This window comes from Polypterus senegalus, chromosome 7 (assembly GCF_016835505.1).
Source record: "Polypterus senegalus isolate Bchr_013 chromosome 7, ASM1683550v1, whole genome shotgun sequence".
Taxonomy (NCBI): domain Eukaryota; kingdom Metazoa; phylum Chordata; class Cladistia; order Polypteriformes; family Polypteridae; genus Polypterus; species Polypterus senegalus.
Genome location: NC_053160.1, coordinates 42,876,081 through 42,892,805, shown reverse-complemented (window position 1 = coordinate 42,892,805; position 16,725 = coordinate 42,876,081). Strand labels below are relative to the sequence as shown.

Below are 16,725 nucleotides of genomic sequence, written 5' to 3'. Positions count from 1 at the left end.
TATTTTAAGACTGTGGGTCTGCATGTTTCAATAATTTTGACTTAACCCAACACTAATGTGATTCCAGTTAGCTCATTATCATAGATTTGCATTCTCTACCTTAGGAATACTCCAAATGTAAGGTTATTTGAGATCAAACTAATTCTTGTATTTGAATACAGCCGGATAGATAACTGAAATGTTTAGCTTTCATGTAGCAATAGTTTTATATTCTATATTTATTATCAAAATTGGCACCGAGGTAAGTTGCATATGTTAGTACATAATATAACATGAATTCTGTTAGTTCATGAGTCTGTGAGTGTTTCCAATTAGATTTACAAGCTACTTCAAATTTAACTTACAAGCTACAGCATAATTAAATTAGCTTTCTTTAATCTTTTGGAATTTAATAATCCATCCATCCATCCATCTTCCAACCCTTTGAATCCAAACACAGGGTCTCGGGGGTCTGCCTGAGCCAATCCCAGCCAACACAGGGCGCAAGGCAGGAACCAATCCCGGGCAGGGCGCCAACCCACCACAGATTTAATAATCCTTGAGCACTAAAAAAAAAAGTTTGTGATACTAGGGGCACAATTTTATAATTCTAAAGATAAACAAATAACCTTTACTTACAGATGCCTATAATTTTAAATGATCCACCAACTAATTTAAAAAATACCTCACCAGCACGACTGCAGAGTGCCTTGATTTACATTATTTGTAGGTCAATCTGCTGATGCTGCATCTGCTAGTAAGACTATTCATGCAACATTTATTATGGGTGCATAACTAGTCACCATGACATACAGCACAGTGGTTTTATTTGTTGTTATTGGCTCATTGCCATTTTGGTCTTTTCTCAGTTTCTTGCCTATTTTAGTCAAGACATAACCTTACAGCAGTGAGGAGAAGCAGAATTACTTTGGGAGAACCTTGTGTTGAGCTGACTGTCAGGTGTCATTCTGCCCCAGTCGTGACCCTGAACTGGATTTAGCTGATTTACGAATGGTATGATATGTATCACTTTTCCAAAACTAGAATCACACTGAGGTTTTTTGTTTTTTCCTTTTCTTCATGTCCATTGCCACCATATCATGGTTTGGCCTGGACTCTGTCCATTGTTTCTTTCTTATGTTAATTTTCTTTCAAGGCATGTTAAGCCAATTATGTTGGAGCGCTCTAGCTCTGCTTTTGTGCTTTGCCCCTGTTCCTTCCCAGCTGGATGTAATTGGCCTTAATTATTGGGCACTTGCATAAGAGGAGGGGCTTTGGAAATAAAAAGAGGCATTGCACAACCAAACATTTTTGTTTGTAACCTAAGGTATGTGAGATAGATTGTTTGGGCTTCTCATTAAGTTCCAGTGACGTTTATCAGTCTTGCATATTTTTTTTCTTTTTACAAGAAATGTACTTAAAGCTTTGGATTTAAGAGTGGGTTCAGTTTTAGCCTCACTGTTTTTAATCATTATTATGATCTCTTTATTCTGTTTCACAGCTTCACTTTGGTGTCTGGTTGTTGCAACTCTGAGTTCTGTTTGTTTCCTTATGTTTTATTAAGAGAAGATACTCTTCCTGCTCGTTTTAATGCTTCTTTCTATTAAGTTATACTCTGCTAGTATCTCTCATAGGATTTAATATGTTCTGCCGCTCAGTAAGTGTAATTTGGATATTTACTGTTTTTCAAAAATGTAACTTCATCTTCCATGAAGAATTTAGATTTTTGCCTGAGTATTATTCCTATATCCTTCATAAATCTATGTTAAATGCAACACGGGGGTGTCAAATACAGTAGTATTTAACAATATATTGCATGGTGTTACATCATTGATACAGAGGATAAGCACTGAGATTTTCTTTTGTGCTGCATTTTTGCAGCTTGAACAGGTAAGAAGAATTCATGCAGCAGTGGTGAGGTTTGTGGTATACCATCTATTGGAATGAAAAGAAAATGTACTTTATTAGTACACGCATAGCAACTTACTCTCCAAGAGCATTCTGTAAATGTTAGTATTACACTTTTATCAAATGTTCTGAACATGTTTAAGTTGAGCATCTGGGTTCACTTCGGTTTTCACTAAATTAGAACAAAGAAAGAGCTAACATAAAAAATATGCAGTTTTTGACTATTGTCATGTTAGTAGTAAATTATTGTGGTATACTACACAATAGGGCTGTGTCTCCAATTCCAAATGCCAGGAACACTTAAAGGTCAATTTCTATTGAATTTACAACCAAAAGGGAAAACTTGGGTTGCTACTGGAAGAGGTGTTGGCGAGGCCAGCAGGGGGTACTCACCCTGTGGTCTGTGTGTAGATCCCAATGCCCCAGTGCAGTGACAGGGTGTGGTGTTATGGGTCCACAGCTCGTTGAGTAAAGGCCATTTTTAAATAAATAATCAATGTGCTCGCGGCTTAGTGAGGGGACGTTGGGCCATAGTGGGCCGCGGGACGATCCGTAGGGTGTGGGCGTTTCTCACCTAGTGCACAGGTGAGGAACTGCCCACATTCATGATTGTCCCGTGGCTAATGCTGCAGCTGCTGTGGCCCTCGTCATTTTAAAAAGAAGCGCGAGTCGGTTTTAAAAAAAAAAGTGGAGAGAGAAAGGAAAAGAGAGGACGGAGGTTACCGGGAGCAGGAGAGGAAGCAGGTCGGTGAAAGAGAGAGAGAGCCGCGAAGAGCGAGCGGACGGGCGAGCGAATGGCGCTCGTGGACAGCTGCGTAGAAGCTGGGTGTTAGGCCGACACCCACGTGTTTGTGTTGATGTCGCTCCCGCTGAGCGATCAGGTAGCGGGAGTGACCAGGGAAGGCGACTGGCCGCAGAGAGGCCATTGAAAGGCAGCGGAAGTCGGGAGACTTGGTGGTGGGAATCCCCAACGTGAGCGACCTGGCCGTTGTGGGAAACCAAGTTCTCCGGGACTGGGATGAGTGCCATACCGGAGCCAGGGATCGGGAGGTCTCCAGTCTCGGCGTGTGATGTAGGAGGGCAGCTGCAGAGCGTCTTGCCTGCTGCTAAGCCCATACGGGATAAGCAGGTGAGACGCATACAGAAAATAGGCACCGGATTTGTTAGTGTTTTAAGACTGCTTCCATAAGAAGATTTAACCTCACGTTTTAAAGGATTGTTTTTCTATTGAGTTTTAACCTCCACGTGTTCTTTTTATGGATTATTTATTTAATGAATTTTGAAGATCTGCACTATTTATGGAACACTGTTTTTGTTTTGTTGATTTTTAATAAAAGCACTATTGCACTTTTTGCACCACCCCTTGCTCAATTGTTTATTTGCCTTCACTGACTAGCTCACTCAGTTTCATTATCGACGGTGTGGGGTTCGAGTGCTTCCAATAGCAAAGGGAGTGTGGAGCCAGAACCCACATCGTCACACAGGGACACTGTGTGCTGTAAATATGATGCTGTGCTAAAGATGAGACGTAAAACTAAGGTCCTGATTCTCTGTGGTCATAAAAGATCCCTGGGCATCCTTCATAAAGAGTAGACTGTATCCTGTGTCAGAGATGCTAGGGGCAACGACCCGGCCAGGATGCCTTGAGGGACCGGAAGAGGGGCTACGCCCACCCTGGATCACGGGAGGGCCGCCATCCTGGTTGCTTTGGGGGCCACGGGTAGAGGGCGTGGAAGCCCAACCCTGTAGGGACCCGTGGTCACCGCAAGGGGGCGCCCCTATGCCTTGGGGACCCTGGACCTCAGCACTTCCACCACACCAGGAAGTGCTGGGGGGAAGAAGAGAAGTGACACCCGGAGAGCTTCTGGAAGAACAGCCGGCATTTCCGCCACACTGGGGTATGACCAGGGAGGAATGCCAGGAAACACCTGGAGCTCATCCGGAATGAGATAAAAGGGGCTGTCTCCCCTGCGGTGACCACAGGTCCCTACAGCGTTGGGCTTCCAAGCCCTCTACCCGTGGCCCCCAAAGCAACCAGGATGGCGGACCCCACGTGATCCAGGGTGGGTGCAGACCCTCTTCCAGTCCCTCAAGGCGTCCCGGCTGGGTCGTTGCCCCTGGCATCCCTGACACCTGATGTCCAGGCTAAATTTCCCACCTCAGCCTAGTCATTCTGGCCCTCTAATAATCCCCCTTCTCTAACAATCCCTCACCCCTTCATCACCTAAAAACTCATGTGTGGCATCCGTACTGGCACAAAAATGGTTGCCATTGCAACATCCAGGTGGATGCTACACACTAGTAGCGGCTGACCACTCATTATGTAAAGCACTTTGAGTAGGGAGAAAGGGGCTATATCAATATAAAGAATTATCAAACTGATGCAATCAAAGAGAGTGGAGACACATAAAATCGTCTCATGATTGCCCATATTTTTTACACATTTATTTGTTCCTATTAAAAGTTAATCTCCATCTGAGCAACAATGAAATTTCCCAAGCAACAGAAAAGAAGGCAATTGTCTTTAAAATAAGAAAAGCAAAAAGATGCATGGAAGCATCACAGGATAAGCACTGATTTATTACAATGGAATTTTTATTACTATTAAAACTCAAAAGTGTTCATGTTTTATTTGTGTGTAAAAGTTTAATAACTTGCTGTTTTTCCAATAAATTAGTGGACTACATGCACCTCATGACAACAAACATGTATAATATATATCACTATATATATTTATATATCACTAACACAATGTCTTACTGGTATTTCTGAATGGATGAATAGTAATTTTCTCAAACTAAACAAAGAGAAAACTGAAATTTTAGTAATTGGCAATAATGGATTCAATGAGGTTATCAGAAATAAACTTGATGCATTAGGATTAAAAGTTAAGACGGAAGTAAAAAACTTAGGGGTAACTGTTGACTGTAATCTGAATTTTAAATTGCATATTCATCAGACCACTAGGACAGCATTTTTTCACTTAAGAAACATAGCAAAAGTTAGACCTCTTATATCACTGAAAGATGCTGAGAAATTAATTCACGCTTTTGTTTTCAGTAGACTAGATTACTGTAACGCACTCCTCTCAGGACTACCCAAAAAAGACATAAATCACTTGCAACGAGTGCAGAATGCAGCTGCTAGAATCCTAACTAGGAAAAGAAAATCCAAACACATTTCTCCAGTTTTCATGTCACTACACTGGTTACCTGTGTCATTCAGGATTTACTTTAAAATACTGCTTATCTATACTAATAAAAGGCAAAGCCCTCACTCACTCACTCACTGACTCACTCACTGACTCATCACTAATTCTCCAACTTCCCGTGTGGGTGGAAGGCTGAAATTTGGCAGGTTCATTCCTTACAGCTTCCTTACAAAAGTTGGACAGGTTTTATATTGAAATTCTACACGTAATGGTCATAACTGGAAGCAGTTTTTCCTTATTTACTGTAATGGAGATGAGCTTCAACGCCGTGGGGGCGGAGTTTCGTGTGACATCATCACGCCTCCCAAGTAATCACGCAGTACATAGAAAACCAGGAAGACCTCAAAAAAGCGCTGAAGAAAACATGCATTATATAATTGAGAAGGCAGCGAAACAATAAGAAGCGAGCGAGTGACATATACAACCATATTCATGAGTTCTGCTACTTCGGAAACAAAGCACGATGTAAACCTACACTTTAAATTAAGTTCATAGACAGGCTGCCACTGGCGTTTGTAATTTAGTGCCTGCCCATATAAGGCAGTCCGTCAGCGGCAATCCAATAGCAAACTGCCACGGGTAAATATTCACGGGTGAAGGACTGTGCTTATGGAGAGGAAGATGAGATGGTCAGGGTGGTGTTTGACACAAACTCAGCGAAACTGCGAGAGAAAGTTTTAAGTGCCAGGACTAAGGTAACATTAAATACAGCCATGGACATAGCACGAGATGGCACCAGCACAGCTGGGAAACTTCGATGCATGTACACCGAGCGGCTCACGTGAACTGACGAGTGCACAGATAAAAGCAACAGTTCCAAAGAGCTGAACAAAACCGAATTACACAATTGAAAAGGCAGCAAAAAATATGAAGCGTCTGATACTTACAAGCATATTCATAAATCCAGCTACTGCGGAAACAAAGCACACGTTGGAAAAAGTCAATGTCCCGCTAAAGGAAGACAGTGTAAAAAACCGTGCATGCAGTGTGTCAGGTCTCAGATAAAGAAGAAGCGAGCTGTTTATTGATGCAGTAAGAAACGAATCGATGAATGAAACCTGTCATCTTTACAGCGATTGACAAACACGGAATGTAACTTGAACATAACACATCCTACAAATACGAACCTGATTGAAAGAAATAATGATAATCAAATCCTTGATGACAGCAACACTCAGTAACACTCACAAAACAAATACTGTATATTGACAGTCATGTTACGTTATTTTTAAAATGTTCCCTTTTCTTTTTCTAGCTTTTTTAACACACTACTTCTCCGCTGCGATACGCGGGTATATATATATGTATATATATATATATCCCGATCTACATACTCGAATAATGGATACTTTATTCGCCATCAATGATTGTTTTGGTAAAGCCATACTCAGTGTATTCATTAGATGAACGGTAAAAAAGTAAGAGCGAGGGGAGGATGACTCATTGAGGCATGCAGGCTGTAGTCGCGTCAACTCTATCTGAATTGCGCGATCACATTTGAAAAATATATCTTTTCAAGTTCTATTTAGTCCATATGTGTCAAACTCAAGGGCGCGGGCCACATCCGCCCGGTGTAATTATATCCGCCCGAGATCATTTTATATACTGTATTATTGTTATTAATGGCCCGGGTATATGAAGCGCTGGTAACACAATAAACTACAGATCCCATAATGCAGCGCTTCAGCTGCCTTGCAACACTTACGCGTTAATCAAGTCTACCTTATGATGCTGCAAGTTATTGCGAAGCTACAGTTATTGCGCACTGAGTTTGCACAGCGCTTTGGTGACTTTGAAGAACAAAAATAGTCCGTCTACATGTGGCTCGAACCTTGTGCATGTTTGGTAGCACATATCTGTGTGAGAAGCTCTTCTCAGTGATAAAGACTAACAAAACAGCACACAGGAGTCGCCTCACTGATGAGCACCTGCAATCCATCCTGAGAATCTCCACAACACAGAACCTCACACCAAACAGAAACGAACTTGTGGCCAAAAAACATGCCAGGCGTCCAGCTCTAAAATGACATATGAGCAAAGACAACTTAATGATTTGATTTGTTATTGCACGTAAGAGCGGGAGTCAACCGTTTTAACAAACAGCGTATTGCACTGATACGAAATAGCTGTGTGTGTATATATGTAGATATGTATGTATATGTATATATATGTTTATATATGTGTGTGTATGTATGTATATATATATATGTATTTGTGTGTATATATGTGTGTGTATATATGTATGTGTGTGTATATATGTGTGTGTATATATGTAGATATATATATGTATGTATATATGTGTATATGTATAGATATGTATATATATATATGTTTATGTGTGTGTGTGTGTAAATATATATATATATATATGACAACAACACTCATCACTCACAACAGTGACAAAACAATTACACTGACAATCAGGTTACGTTATTTTCAAAATGTTTCCTTTTCTTTTTCATTGCTTCTTTAACACACTACTTCTCCGCTGCGAAGCGCGGGTATTTTGCTAGTGGTTTATAAAGCCTTAAATAATCTCGCTCCATCTTATATATCGGAATGTCTGACACCCTATATTCCAAATCGTAACCTTAGATCCTCAAATGAGTGTCTCCTTAGAATTCCAAGAGCCAAACTTAAAAGAAGTGGTGAGGCGGCCTTCTGTTGTTATGCACCTAAAATCTGGAATAGCCTGCCAATAGGAATTCGCCAGGCAAATACAGTAGAGCACTTTAAAACACTGCTGAAAATACATTACTTTAACATGGCCTTTTTATAACTTCACTTTAACTTAATACTGATACTCTGTATGTTCAATTCATCATAATAACTATTCATAGTGGCTCTAAAATCCGTACTGACCCCTACTCTCTCTTCTGTTTCTTTTTCTGGTTTCTTTATGTTGGCGGCCTGTGCCACCACCACCTACTCAAAGCATCATGATGCTCCAACATTGATGGACTGAAAGACAGAAGTCTACGTGACCATCATCATCAAGTCCTTCCATGAAAACCCTAAATACAAAGAGGACTGTTTGATTTATGTTAGGTAGATTGCCCAGAGGGGACTGGGCGGTCTCTTGGTCTGGAATCCCTACAGATTTTATTATTTATCCAGCCTCTGGAGTTTTTTTTTCTGTCCACCCTGGCCATCGGACCTTACTTATTCTATGTTAATTAATGTTGACTTATGTTATTTTTTATTGTGTCTTCTATTTTTCAATTTGTAATGCACTTTGAGCTACATTTTTTTGTATGAAAATGTGCTATATAAATAAATGTTATTGTTGTTGTTGTTAAAGCTTAGTGCTGGGCGGTATGACCAAAATTCTAAATCACGGTATTTTTCAAAATTATACCAGTTTCACGGTATTCAACTGTATTTTTTTTTCCATGCATGAATGGATGTTAACCACATTTTCCACTGCAATTACTGCAGTAGACTGGCTAAGAATAACATATTCCACTGCCATGAGAATTGTACATTGTACAAAAAAACATTTTAATGTGTACACAAGTATTAATACAGGTTTGCATGGCCCCATAAAGTGATAGTTTTCAAGGTGGTGGCACTAATGAAGAGAAGGAATCACATTGCATGACAGTTGCAGTCAAAATATAGAACCTTTTTATTGAACAAATTTTAAAAACAACTTAAACTCAAATTTTGACAACATATTTTCAACCATCCAAAAAGGCATTTAGACTTAGTAAAATATCCAGAGGTGCTTGTCAAAAGTTGTATTGCACTGAACAAGTCTACACTTTCTGTTAATGTTAACAATCTCTGTCCACTGACACGTTAAAGTGACTTTTGAAACAACTTTACCATCATTTAACTGTATAATATTTAAACTAATAAATAATAGTGCAACTTCCGGTAATAATACTATTACTTCAAGCCCAGATGCATTACACAGTATTCCCCAAATAAAAATAAAATAAAATAAAATAAAACAAGTGCAACTTGGTGATGACATCTTTACCAACTGAACCATCATTAAGGCAAATTGCATTAATATGGACCTTGCTTCAAGCTAAGCTATATACATAAATAATAAAAGCACAACTTGCATTTATAATGCTATTTGTGGTATAGCCCTACGGAAGCGTATTAGGACCACAGTGAAGAAAAAAAAATATGGACACAGGGAAGAAAAAAGAAAAAGATGTTGAGAATAAGGTCGACATATTGACTTTATTCTCATTTATTTTGTCATTAAAGTAGAATGTCGTAAACTAAACTTCATCCTAAAATCAATGTTTCATATACTAGATTTTCTCAAACCCCGTCATAAGTTAATGTAGCACATTAAATTCTTTGTGTTACGTGCTCCCTGACCCAGTTATTAATCGCTACGTGCTTCTTAAACTGACTTCCTCCGCACTAAGGGCTCATTTATACTTCACGCTCAGAACGCGTACGCACCTGCATCATGGCTGCCACGCATTCCCAGCGTTCATTTGATGCGCCCTCTGAGCAGGTCCTCAGAAATTAATGCAACGCGTGCACGAGTTGCAGTACCAGCAAAAGGTCGGGGGGCACAGTGTGCTAAAAGATGGAATGTGATGTCAGAGTCTCTGTTCACTATCTACATGTGACAGAAAACCGCTTTGCGGATCCTACGATATCGGTGTGCGTGCTTTGATGTTTGATGAATGGTTCGATGTGGTAAAGCAAAATGCCAACATAGATGTATTTGTGGTGCTTTTATATTCAAGTGTCGCATATTCCCAATCGTAATGACACGATACATTTTAAAAGTCTCACATACCGTCTTCTGTGCCGTCTTTTTTTCTAGGGCTTCCTCTTGTCCTGACAGCAGCGGATTGCCAGCAATAGATCGCCACACTGAGCACATTAAATGTATGATATTCCAACTCTCTGCACATTTAGAATCCTTAGATTTATACTTTATCACTTTCATGATGAAATGCATTAAAGTATGTATGTTACATTTTACAGGTAAATCGGTAATTTTGTTTAAATAATGAATACTGTTAATAATTACACACATGGGGGTGACAAGGTGGTGGAGCGTTAGCACTGCTGTCTTGCAGGGAGTCACAGTGCTGATATTCCCTGCCTGGAGTTTACATGTTTTCCTGTTGGGTTTCCTCAGTGTGCTCTGGTCTCCTTCCAAAGACATGCAAATTTGGTTACACTAAAATGACGCCAGTGTATGCGAGTGCTTGTATTCACCTTGCGATGAGCTGATGCCTCAGCCAAGGATTGTTTCTGCCTCGTGCCCAATGCTAGCTGAAATGGGCAAATCCCTGGACTGATGGATTAAATCATTAAACATCCTTTTCAAAGAAATTGCAGTAAGCTGCCATCGGACTTTATGGGTGTTCCTGGCAATGCAGGACACAGCAAAGCCGAATCTATTCTCACCGTGATAATATCTCGCACTGCCACCTGGTGGATTCCTCCAGATTTACGTAAAGTACGCGCGCAAGTAGAAACTGTACAATGTTTGCATAGCAGGAGCATCTCCTGCAGCATGCGTCGCATGAAGTATAACCCCGGCCTAAGAGGAGGTGCAGGCAGAGATCGCCACACAGAATACATTCACTTCATTATAATCCTGCTCTCTGAAAATTTAGAATGCTAAGATAAATACTTGATATCATTTTCAGGATGAAATGCATTAAAGCAGGTATTAAACATGCATGGTAGAGTGGCAGTAGTGCTGCTCCCTTGCAGTAAGGGGTCCCCAGGTGTATGTTCAGTGTAAACTTTATGGCAGGTGTAATGAGGCTTCAAAAAACTGGATGTATGAATGGGTATTGCACAGGTTTAACTTAAATACTGTGTAAATGTTGGGTTCGTGATCTGGTGGTCAGAGACATGAACACAGAATTCAATGGATGTTCATCTGAGCAGGCTTTCTTTATTGCATGCGTGCTGTCTCTATCTGACGTACTAAACCCCCAGTTCCTATCCTTCCTTTTTCTTTGTCCACATAATCAATCACCACACGATAAAACGTTTTTGTGAAATTGAAACTAGTTATAAACTTAGACCACAGAGTGTTCATAACTTTAAAAAAAAATCTTTGTTATACATGTTTTATTAATAAGTCATCCATTCAGGGTTGTGCCCATCCCAGCAAGCACTGTGTGCAAGGCAGGAGCAAATCCTGAATGGGGCACCAGCACATCGCAGGGTGAATATGAGCAATACATACACTAGCAGGGTTAATATAGAATAACAAAACCCCACATCCTACATGACTTTGAAAGGAAACTGAAGCACGCCGAGTAAACCCACCAGAAAAACATGCAAGTTCAAAGCAGGGAACACCCGGGACCACTTTGCTGCAAGGCAGCAGTCCAACCTCCTCGCCACCGTGCCCCCACATGATTAATACATGCTTTAATGCATTTCATCATGAAAATTATATCAAGTACTTAGCATTCTAAATGTTCAGGGAGCAGGAATATCATGAAAGTAATGTATTCTGTGTGCTGCCTGCGCCTCCTCTTGGTGCAAGAGGAAGTCAGTTTAAGAGGCACGTAGTGATTAACTTGGCTCAGGGAACACAAAGCATTTGATGTGCTACATAACTTACGACAGGGTTTGAGAAAATCCAGTAAATTAAATATTCATTTTAAGATGAAGTTTAGTTTACAATGTTCTACTTTAATGACAAATTACGAGAATAAATTCAACATGGCAACTTTAATCTCGACATAAACGGCGAGAATAAAGTAGAAATGTCGAGAATAAAGTCAACATGACAGCTTTATTCTCATCATAAGCGTAGAGATTAAAGTGGAAATGTTGAGAATAAAGTCAACATGGTGTCACACTATTACACAGTACCCAGGTACATTACACAGTATTGAAAAAAATAGAACAAATACAACTTGTCTTGCAGTATTATCCAGTACTATAGAAGCAGCATTCACAGATTTGAACATAATGGTCCACATCCGACCTTTTAAATCCAAAGTATCTCCAGACAACAGACAGGACTCCTTTTTCCAACAAACATTCTTCTGTGTCATCATGTTCAACTTTATCGTCTGCTACAACTTCAGTTTCGGAATGTTCTCTGTCCATTTTCACCGTGCAATACCTCCACTCCCACATGTACTCCTTTGTGTGCCTGTTTAGCGGTGTAGCAGTGAAAAAGATCCTCCACGCAACACCTCCACTAACGCATGTACTCCGTTGTATGTGTTTAGAGGTGTAGCAGTGAGAAAGGTCCCCTTAAACAGTTTCCCGCTGCGCCACGTTCCGAACATTGTTTAGGCAATTTAAGCCGGTGTTGTGGTATAAGAAAAATCCATATCATAACAAAAATAAAAAACAGTTTTCAGTATGAACCTGTACACCACCCAGCACTAATAAGGCTCCAAGAATTTTAATTGCACATTTGCATATACTATATTTAAACAAACCTTTAAATGTGAAACAATCTGATCTTGGCAATTGGTTGGACAGTCCAACTACTGTATAAACATAAAGGCTCATCTCATAAGGACTCAACCAGTTGAAAAATCAGATGATATGTAATAATGTGTGTACTGTAGGTATGGTAACTGAATATTCCTAGATTTTATTTTTTGCAAAGAATGTAGTGATCCTTTAATTTGAAATCCATTTCCATTATTTCAATTAAGTATAACAGACAAGTATTTGCCTATATGGATATGATTTCAACTTTTAGATAAAAAGGTAACATATTACAATCTATTGCTGAATCAAAACACAATACCTAAAATAGCATGACATAAAATGCATACAACAATTAGCTAGTAATTTGTTTGATCCTAATAAAATGCACTGTAAGGTGTTCTTAATTTCCCTTATTAGTAAGGGTTGGAAATTGTTTCTTTAGCTTCAAAGTATTTTGATTTGGGTGTTCATTAACCCTGCCTTTTTATGCAGTATTGGGACTGAAACATCTGACACACCAGACCTCAGATATACCCTACTGCACAAGGTGTCATGCATTTTTTTAACCTGCTCATTTCAACAATGAGTTTGTGTGATCCTATCTTGGCAAAACTGTACATAACATCTGTTCAGTATTGAAAGGATGCCACTATAACTCAGTGCAAAGTCTGTGTATTATCTATTTCAACTATGATGTGATTTTTTTTTTAATTAATATTGTGTTGTACATTTTGAGAATCTGTGACTCATTCAGCAGTAACCTTACATGTAAAGTACTATAATACAAATGAATCAAGTTGAATTGCATCCATTCAGCAACAGATACAATACTTTTTTTTTATTATGAGCAACACTACCCAGAGAGGCATCCTGCCAGTTGAGGGTTTCTGGAAATAGTTATATTATAATCTTTAAAATACACATTTATATATAGCCTTTTATAAAACAGGGTGGAGATTATAGTATGTGACCTCTTATAAAGAGAAGAAATATATGAATGCTAACCCACACATTTCAAACCAAAACCACACCACAACCTACTCTTAAAAACAACTTGCTTGTCTGGAGATCTGTCTTTTTTAAGACCACATTTTAACCAAGTTAACAATATAATGCAGTGCAACAACTCAGTCCTATTAAATTAGAGAAATGGAAGTATTCTGAAATTCCACAGGCCTCTTCAAACAGTACGGAATGGCACTGCTACCCGGCTGTCATCTTATCTTGGATACAGCATTTGCTAAAATAAGCAATGGTTGAACTTAACTTGAATAATCTTGAATTTGGGTTCTGTTGCCTCCTATGTTTGTTGCATTTGTGTGGGCTTTCTCTGGATATTCACATCCTGTTAACATCCTGTTAAACTGACTGAGCACAGGTGATGAGGAGTGTGTAAGTGTTACTTTTGAAATGCTGGTATCCCCCCCAGGTTTTGTACCTATTTCTTTAACAATTGTTTTAATGGCTAGACTATGCAAAAAGAGGCCTCTGAAAATGATTTAACTTTATGAAGACTGTGTTGCTTTATTCATGTGTTCTTTTTCTACTGCTTCTCTGTTCATGGTCTAGCCTTTGAGGAACTAAAGCATATTCTAGCAACATCAGGTCCAAGGCAGGCTGCTTTCAGACCGAGAAGGGGTGGTAGTTAGCCACAGTGATCTGAACACTCGAGCATTTTATTGACTCAGAACTGGACTATACTGTAAGTGTAAACCCATGCAAGCAGTTGAACCTCACACAAAAATCCCCATCATTCATGCCAAGGTTAAAAATATTGAGACCCTGAATTGGTAAGTGAGACACTTAACAATGATTTCTATTCATCCAGATATTTTTGACGCAGTTTATTCCATTTCAGATTATGGGAGCCATAACCTAATTTAGTAGTATTGGGTTCAAGGCAGAATCAAAACTTGGTTGGGTGCCAGTCTCTTACTCAGACTGAAAAAGCAGACAAAAAGTGATTGTTCAAAACAGAAGGCAACTCAAGTCCTAAGGAGGTCTGATTTTACATGAAACAAATATCCATACAAGAAAACAGATATGAGGAATATTTTGCATATGATAGTGAACTATGTATTTTTTTGCACCTACTCTCACCTTTTCTCCTTTCATTTGCCCTGGCTTTATCCCCTCCTCTCCATCCTCATATGTTGCCTACTCTTTCATTCTCAGTTGCACACCTGATGGATGCTGCACAGGCGAAACACTGTGTCTTTAACCTTATTTCCTTTTTGAGTGTAAAAATAGCCTTTTTTCCTATTTATGTAACACTCATATAGTATCTTTCACAGTTTACACTTGGCAAAAGAAGATGTATGCAACTTTAGAGGAGACAGCAACTCACAGCTGAAAAGTAACCTTTTAAACTGCCATCTTCTTTATACTACTGGGGGAAATGCAAACTCCACTTGTAAGAGTATAAGAATTCTGACAAACATGTGGAGATCATTCAGTTCAAAGTCTGTTTGGTTTGACTGCCTAACCTCTGAGACAAAAGGAGGGCTTTTTAATTGCTAATATTCCCAGTGACGCCACAATAGGCACCGACCCCTCACAACACTGAACTGGATAGAACGACTAAGTGATCTGTAAAAGTTTTGAAGTCTTGTAACAAATATGACTGTAACCAGTTTTTGAAATGTTTACACTTCTTACGTTCTACGGTCCAACTTGCAGAGAGGATGGTGGAGTTTATTTTCAAATGAAATGCCAGGTTTAAAATACAATTATTTATAAACGTGTTCAATGTGAGCTCTAACAGAACTGTGCGTTCAAAACGCAGGATGTTCAAGCGACTAAATGAAATTCTGGTCCCAATAACTCACAAAAGCAAGCCACGTAACTGTGATTTCAAAGTTCTGTTTCCTTTTGAAATTTGCTTAGAAAAATGACTTCCTATTACACAAAGACCGCAACGTTTCAAAAAGAAAAAAGTTTTCAGAACTCGAAAAAAACGACATCGCTTTCTCAACGGACAAAATGGTCTGACTAAAAAAGCTAGAGGGAGGAGATAAACACAAAGTAGTGCGCACTAAAGAAATAACCTGCAGTCTCTCGGGCTTCAAGAACAACATCAATAGATGGCTAACTTCATTTAGTCGGCACGCTTCCGGAGCATCTGGAGTGCATCCTCATAATGGACGGCTCCAACGATGTGCCCGTTTAACCCTTCCAAACCAGAAAACCAAGAGGGCATGTCGCCGGGCAACTTAACTGTAAATCACAGCGGTTTTGATTTCCGAAAGTCTTTTACTTCATCACTGACGGGCGACCTCGCATAACAAAGAGGTACGTCGGTTGCTATAATGTTAGTTCTACTAATAAGACACTCACTTATCCAGCACGAAGTAGAGGTCAAAGGCACCGTGGCACGCCGCTTCGTCCATGACACAAAGTGTGGGGCTCATCGCCAACGCCAGCAGCACAAGGACCCACGCCGCGGTTCTATTAGATTTCACATCGTTGCTTTTTATCCTGCTCATGGCGCTCGTTACAGTAGTTGTTTCGATCCAAGGCGTCTCACTCGCTGTTTAGACAAACTGGAAGGCAGAGAGGAATTGCAGCACAGCTGCGTAGCAGTGCAATTCCGAAAGGGGCTTGTCTCGAATTAATTATGTCCTGCCGGCTGCTTTTCTCCACCACTCTGTGCAACATTATCAAACTTGTGTATAAAAAAAAAAAATCGGAAACCGCAGGAAACAGCGATGACGTCCCACGCAACAGGCTACGCTGCCGTAATAGGCAGGAACTGAGGGTTTTGTAAATTATGGGTGTTCTTTATATTTCATATTTTCAGTCTGACTTTGCTTCATGACCACTAAACATAAATACACAAATCCGATTTAAAAACTTAAACAACGACATGCAGTTCAAGTAAGTTGTCAGTTAACACTCATAATATCCCGTTATATTCATCCTGGATATTTAATGAAACGTAGCAAACATGTGGACCCGAACAGTTTGGATTACGAATAAACGTAATGAGGGCAGAGGCACTTCTGTTACAGTTGATTGACCTTAATAGTACAGTAAGCCAGTCACGTATGCAAATGTTAAAGGCAGTACGCCTATGAAAGCGTGGGTTCAAATCCCACTGTTGACGTTGTGTGACCATGAGCACCTCACTTCACCTGCATGTGCCCTAATTTGAAAAGCAACAGAAAAGTGACCAACTGTATCTCAAATGTCGCAGTGGATAAAGACGTGCTTCCATTTGG

The 16,725-nt window shown here is 39.8% G+C and overlaps 1 protein-coding gene across 1 annotated transcript in view; it reads right to left on the bottom strand.

Annotated features, from left to right (window-relative positions):
• Positions 1 to 16,198, bottom strand: part of antxr2a (ANTXR cell adhesion molecule 2a) — a 263,978-nt gene extending 247,780 nt beyond the window's left edge. Inside the window, exon 1 of the mRNA XM_039758535.1 lies at positions 15,842 to 16,198. Within this exon, the coding sequence (XP_039614469.1) occupies positions 15,842 to 15,990 (149 nt within the window). The 5' untranslated portion in view covers positions 15,991 to 16,198. The remainder of the gene's footprint in view (positions 1 to 15,841) is intronic.
• Between the last annotated feature and the right edge of the window lie 527 nt (positions 16,199 to 16,725).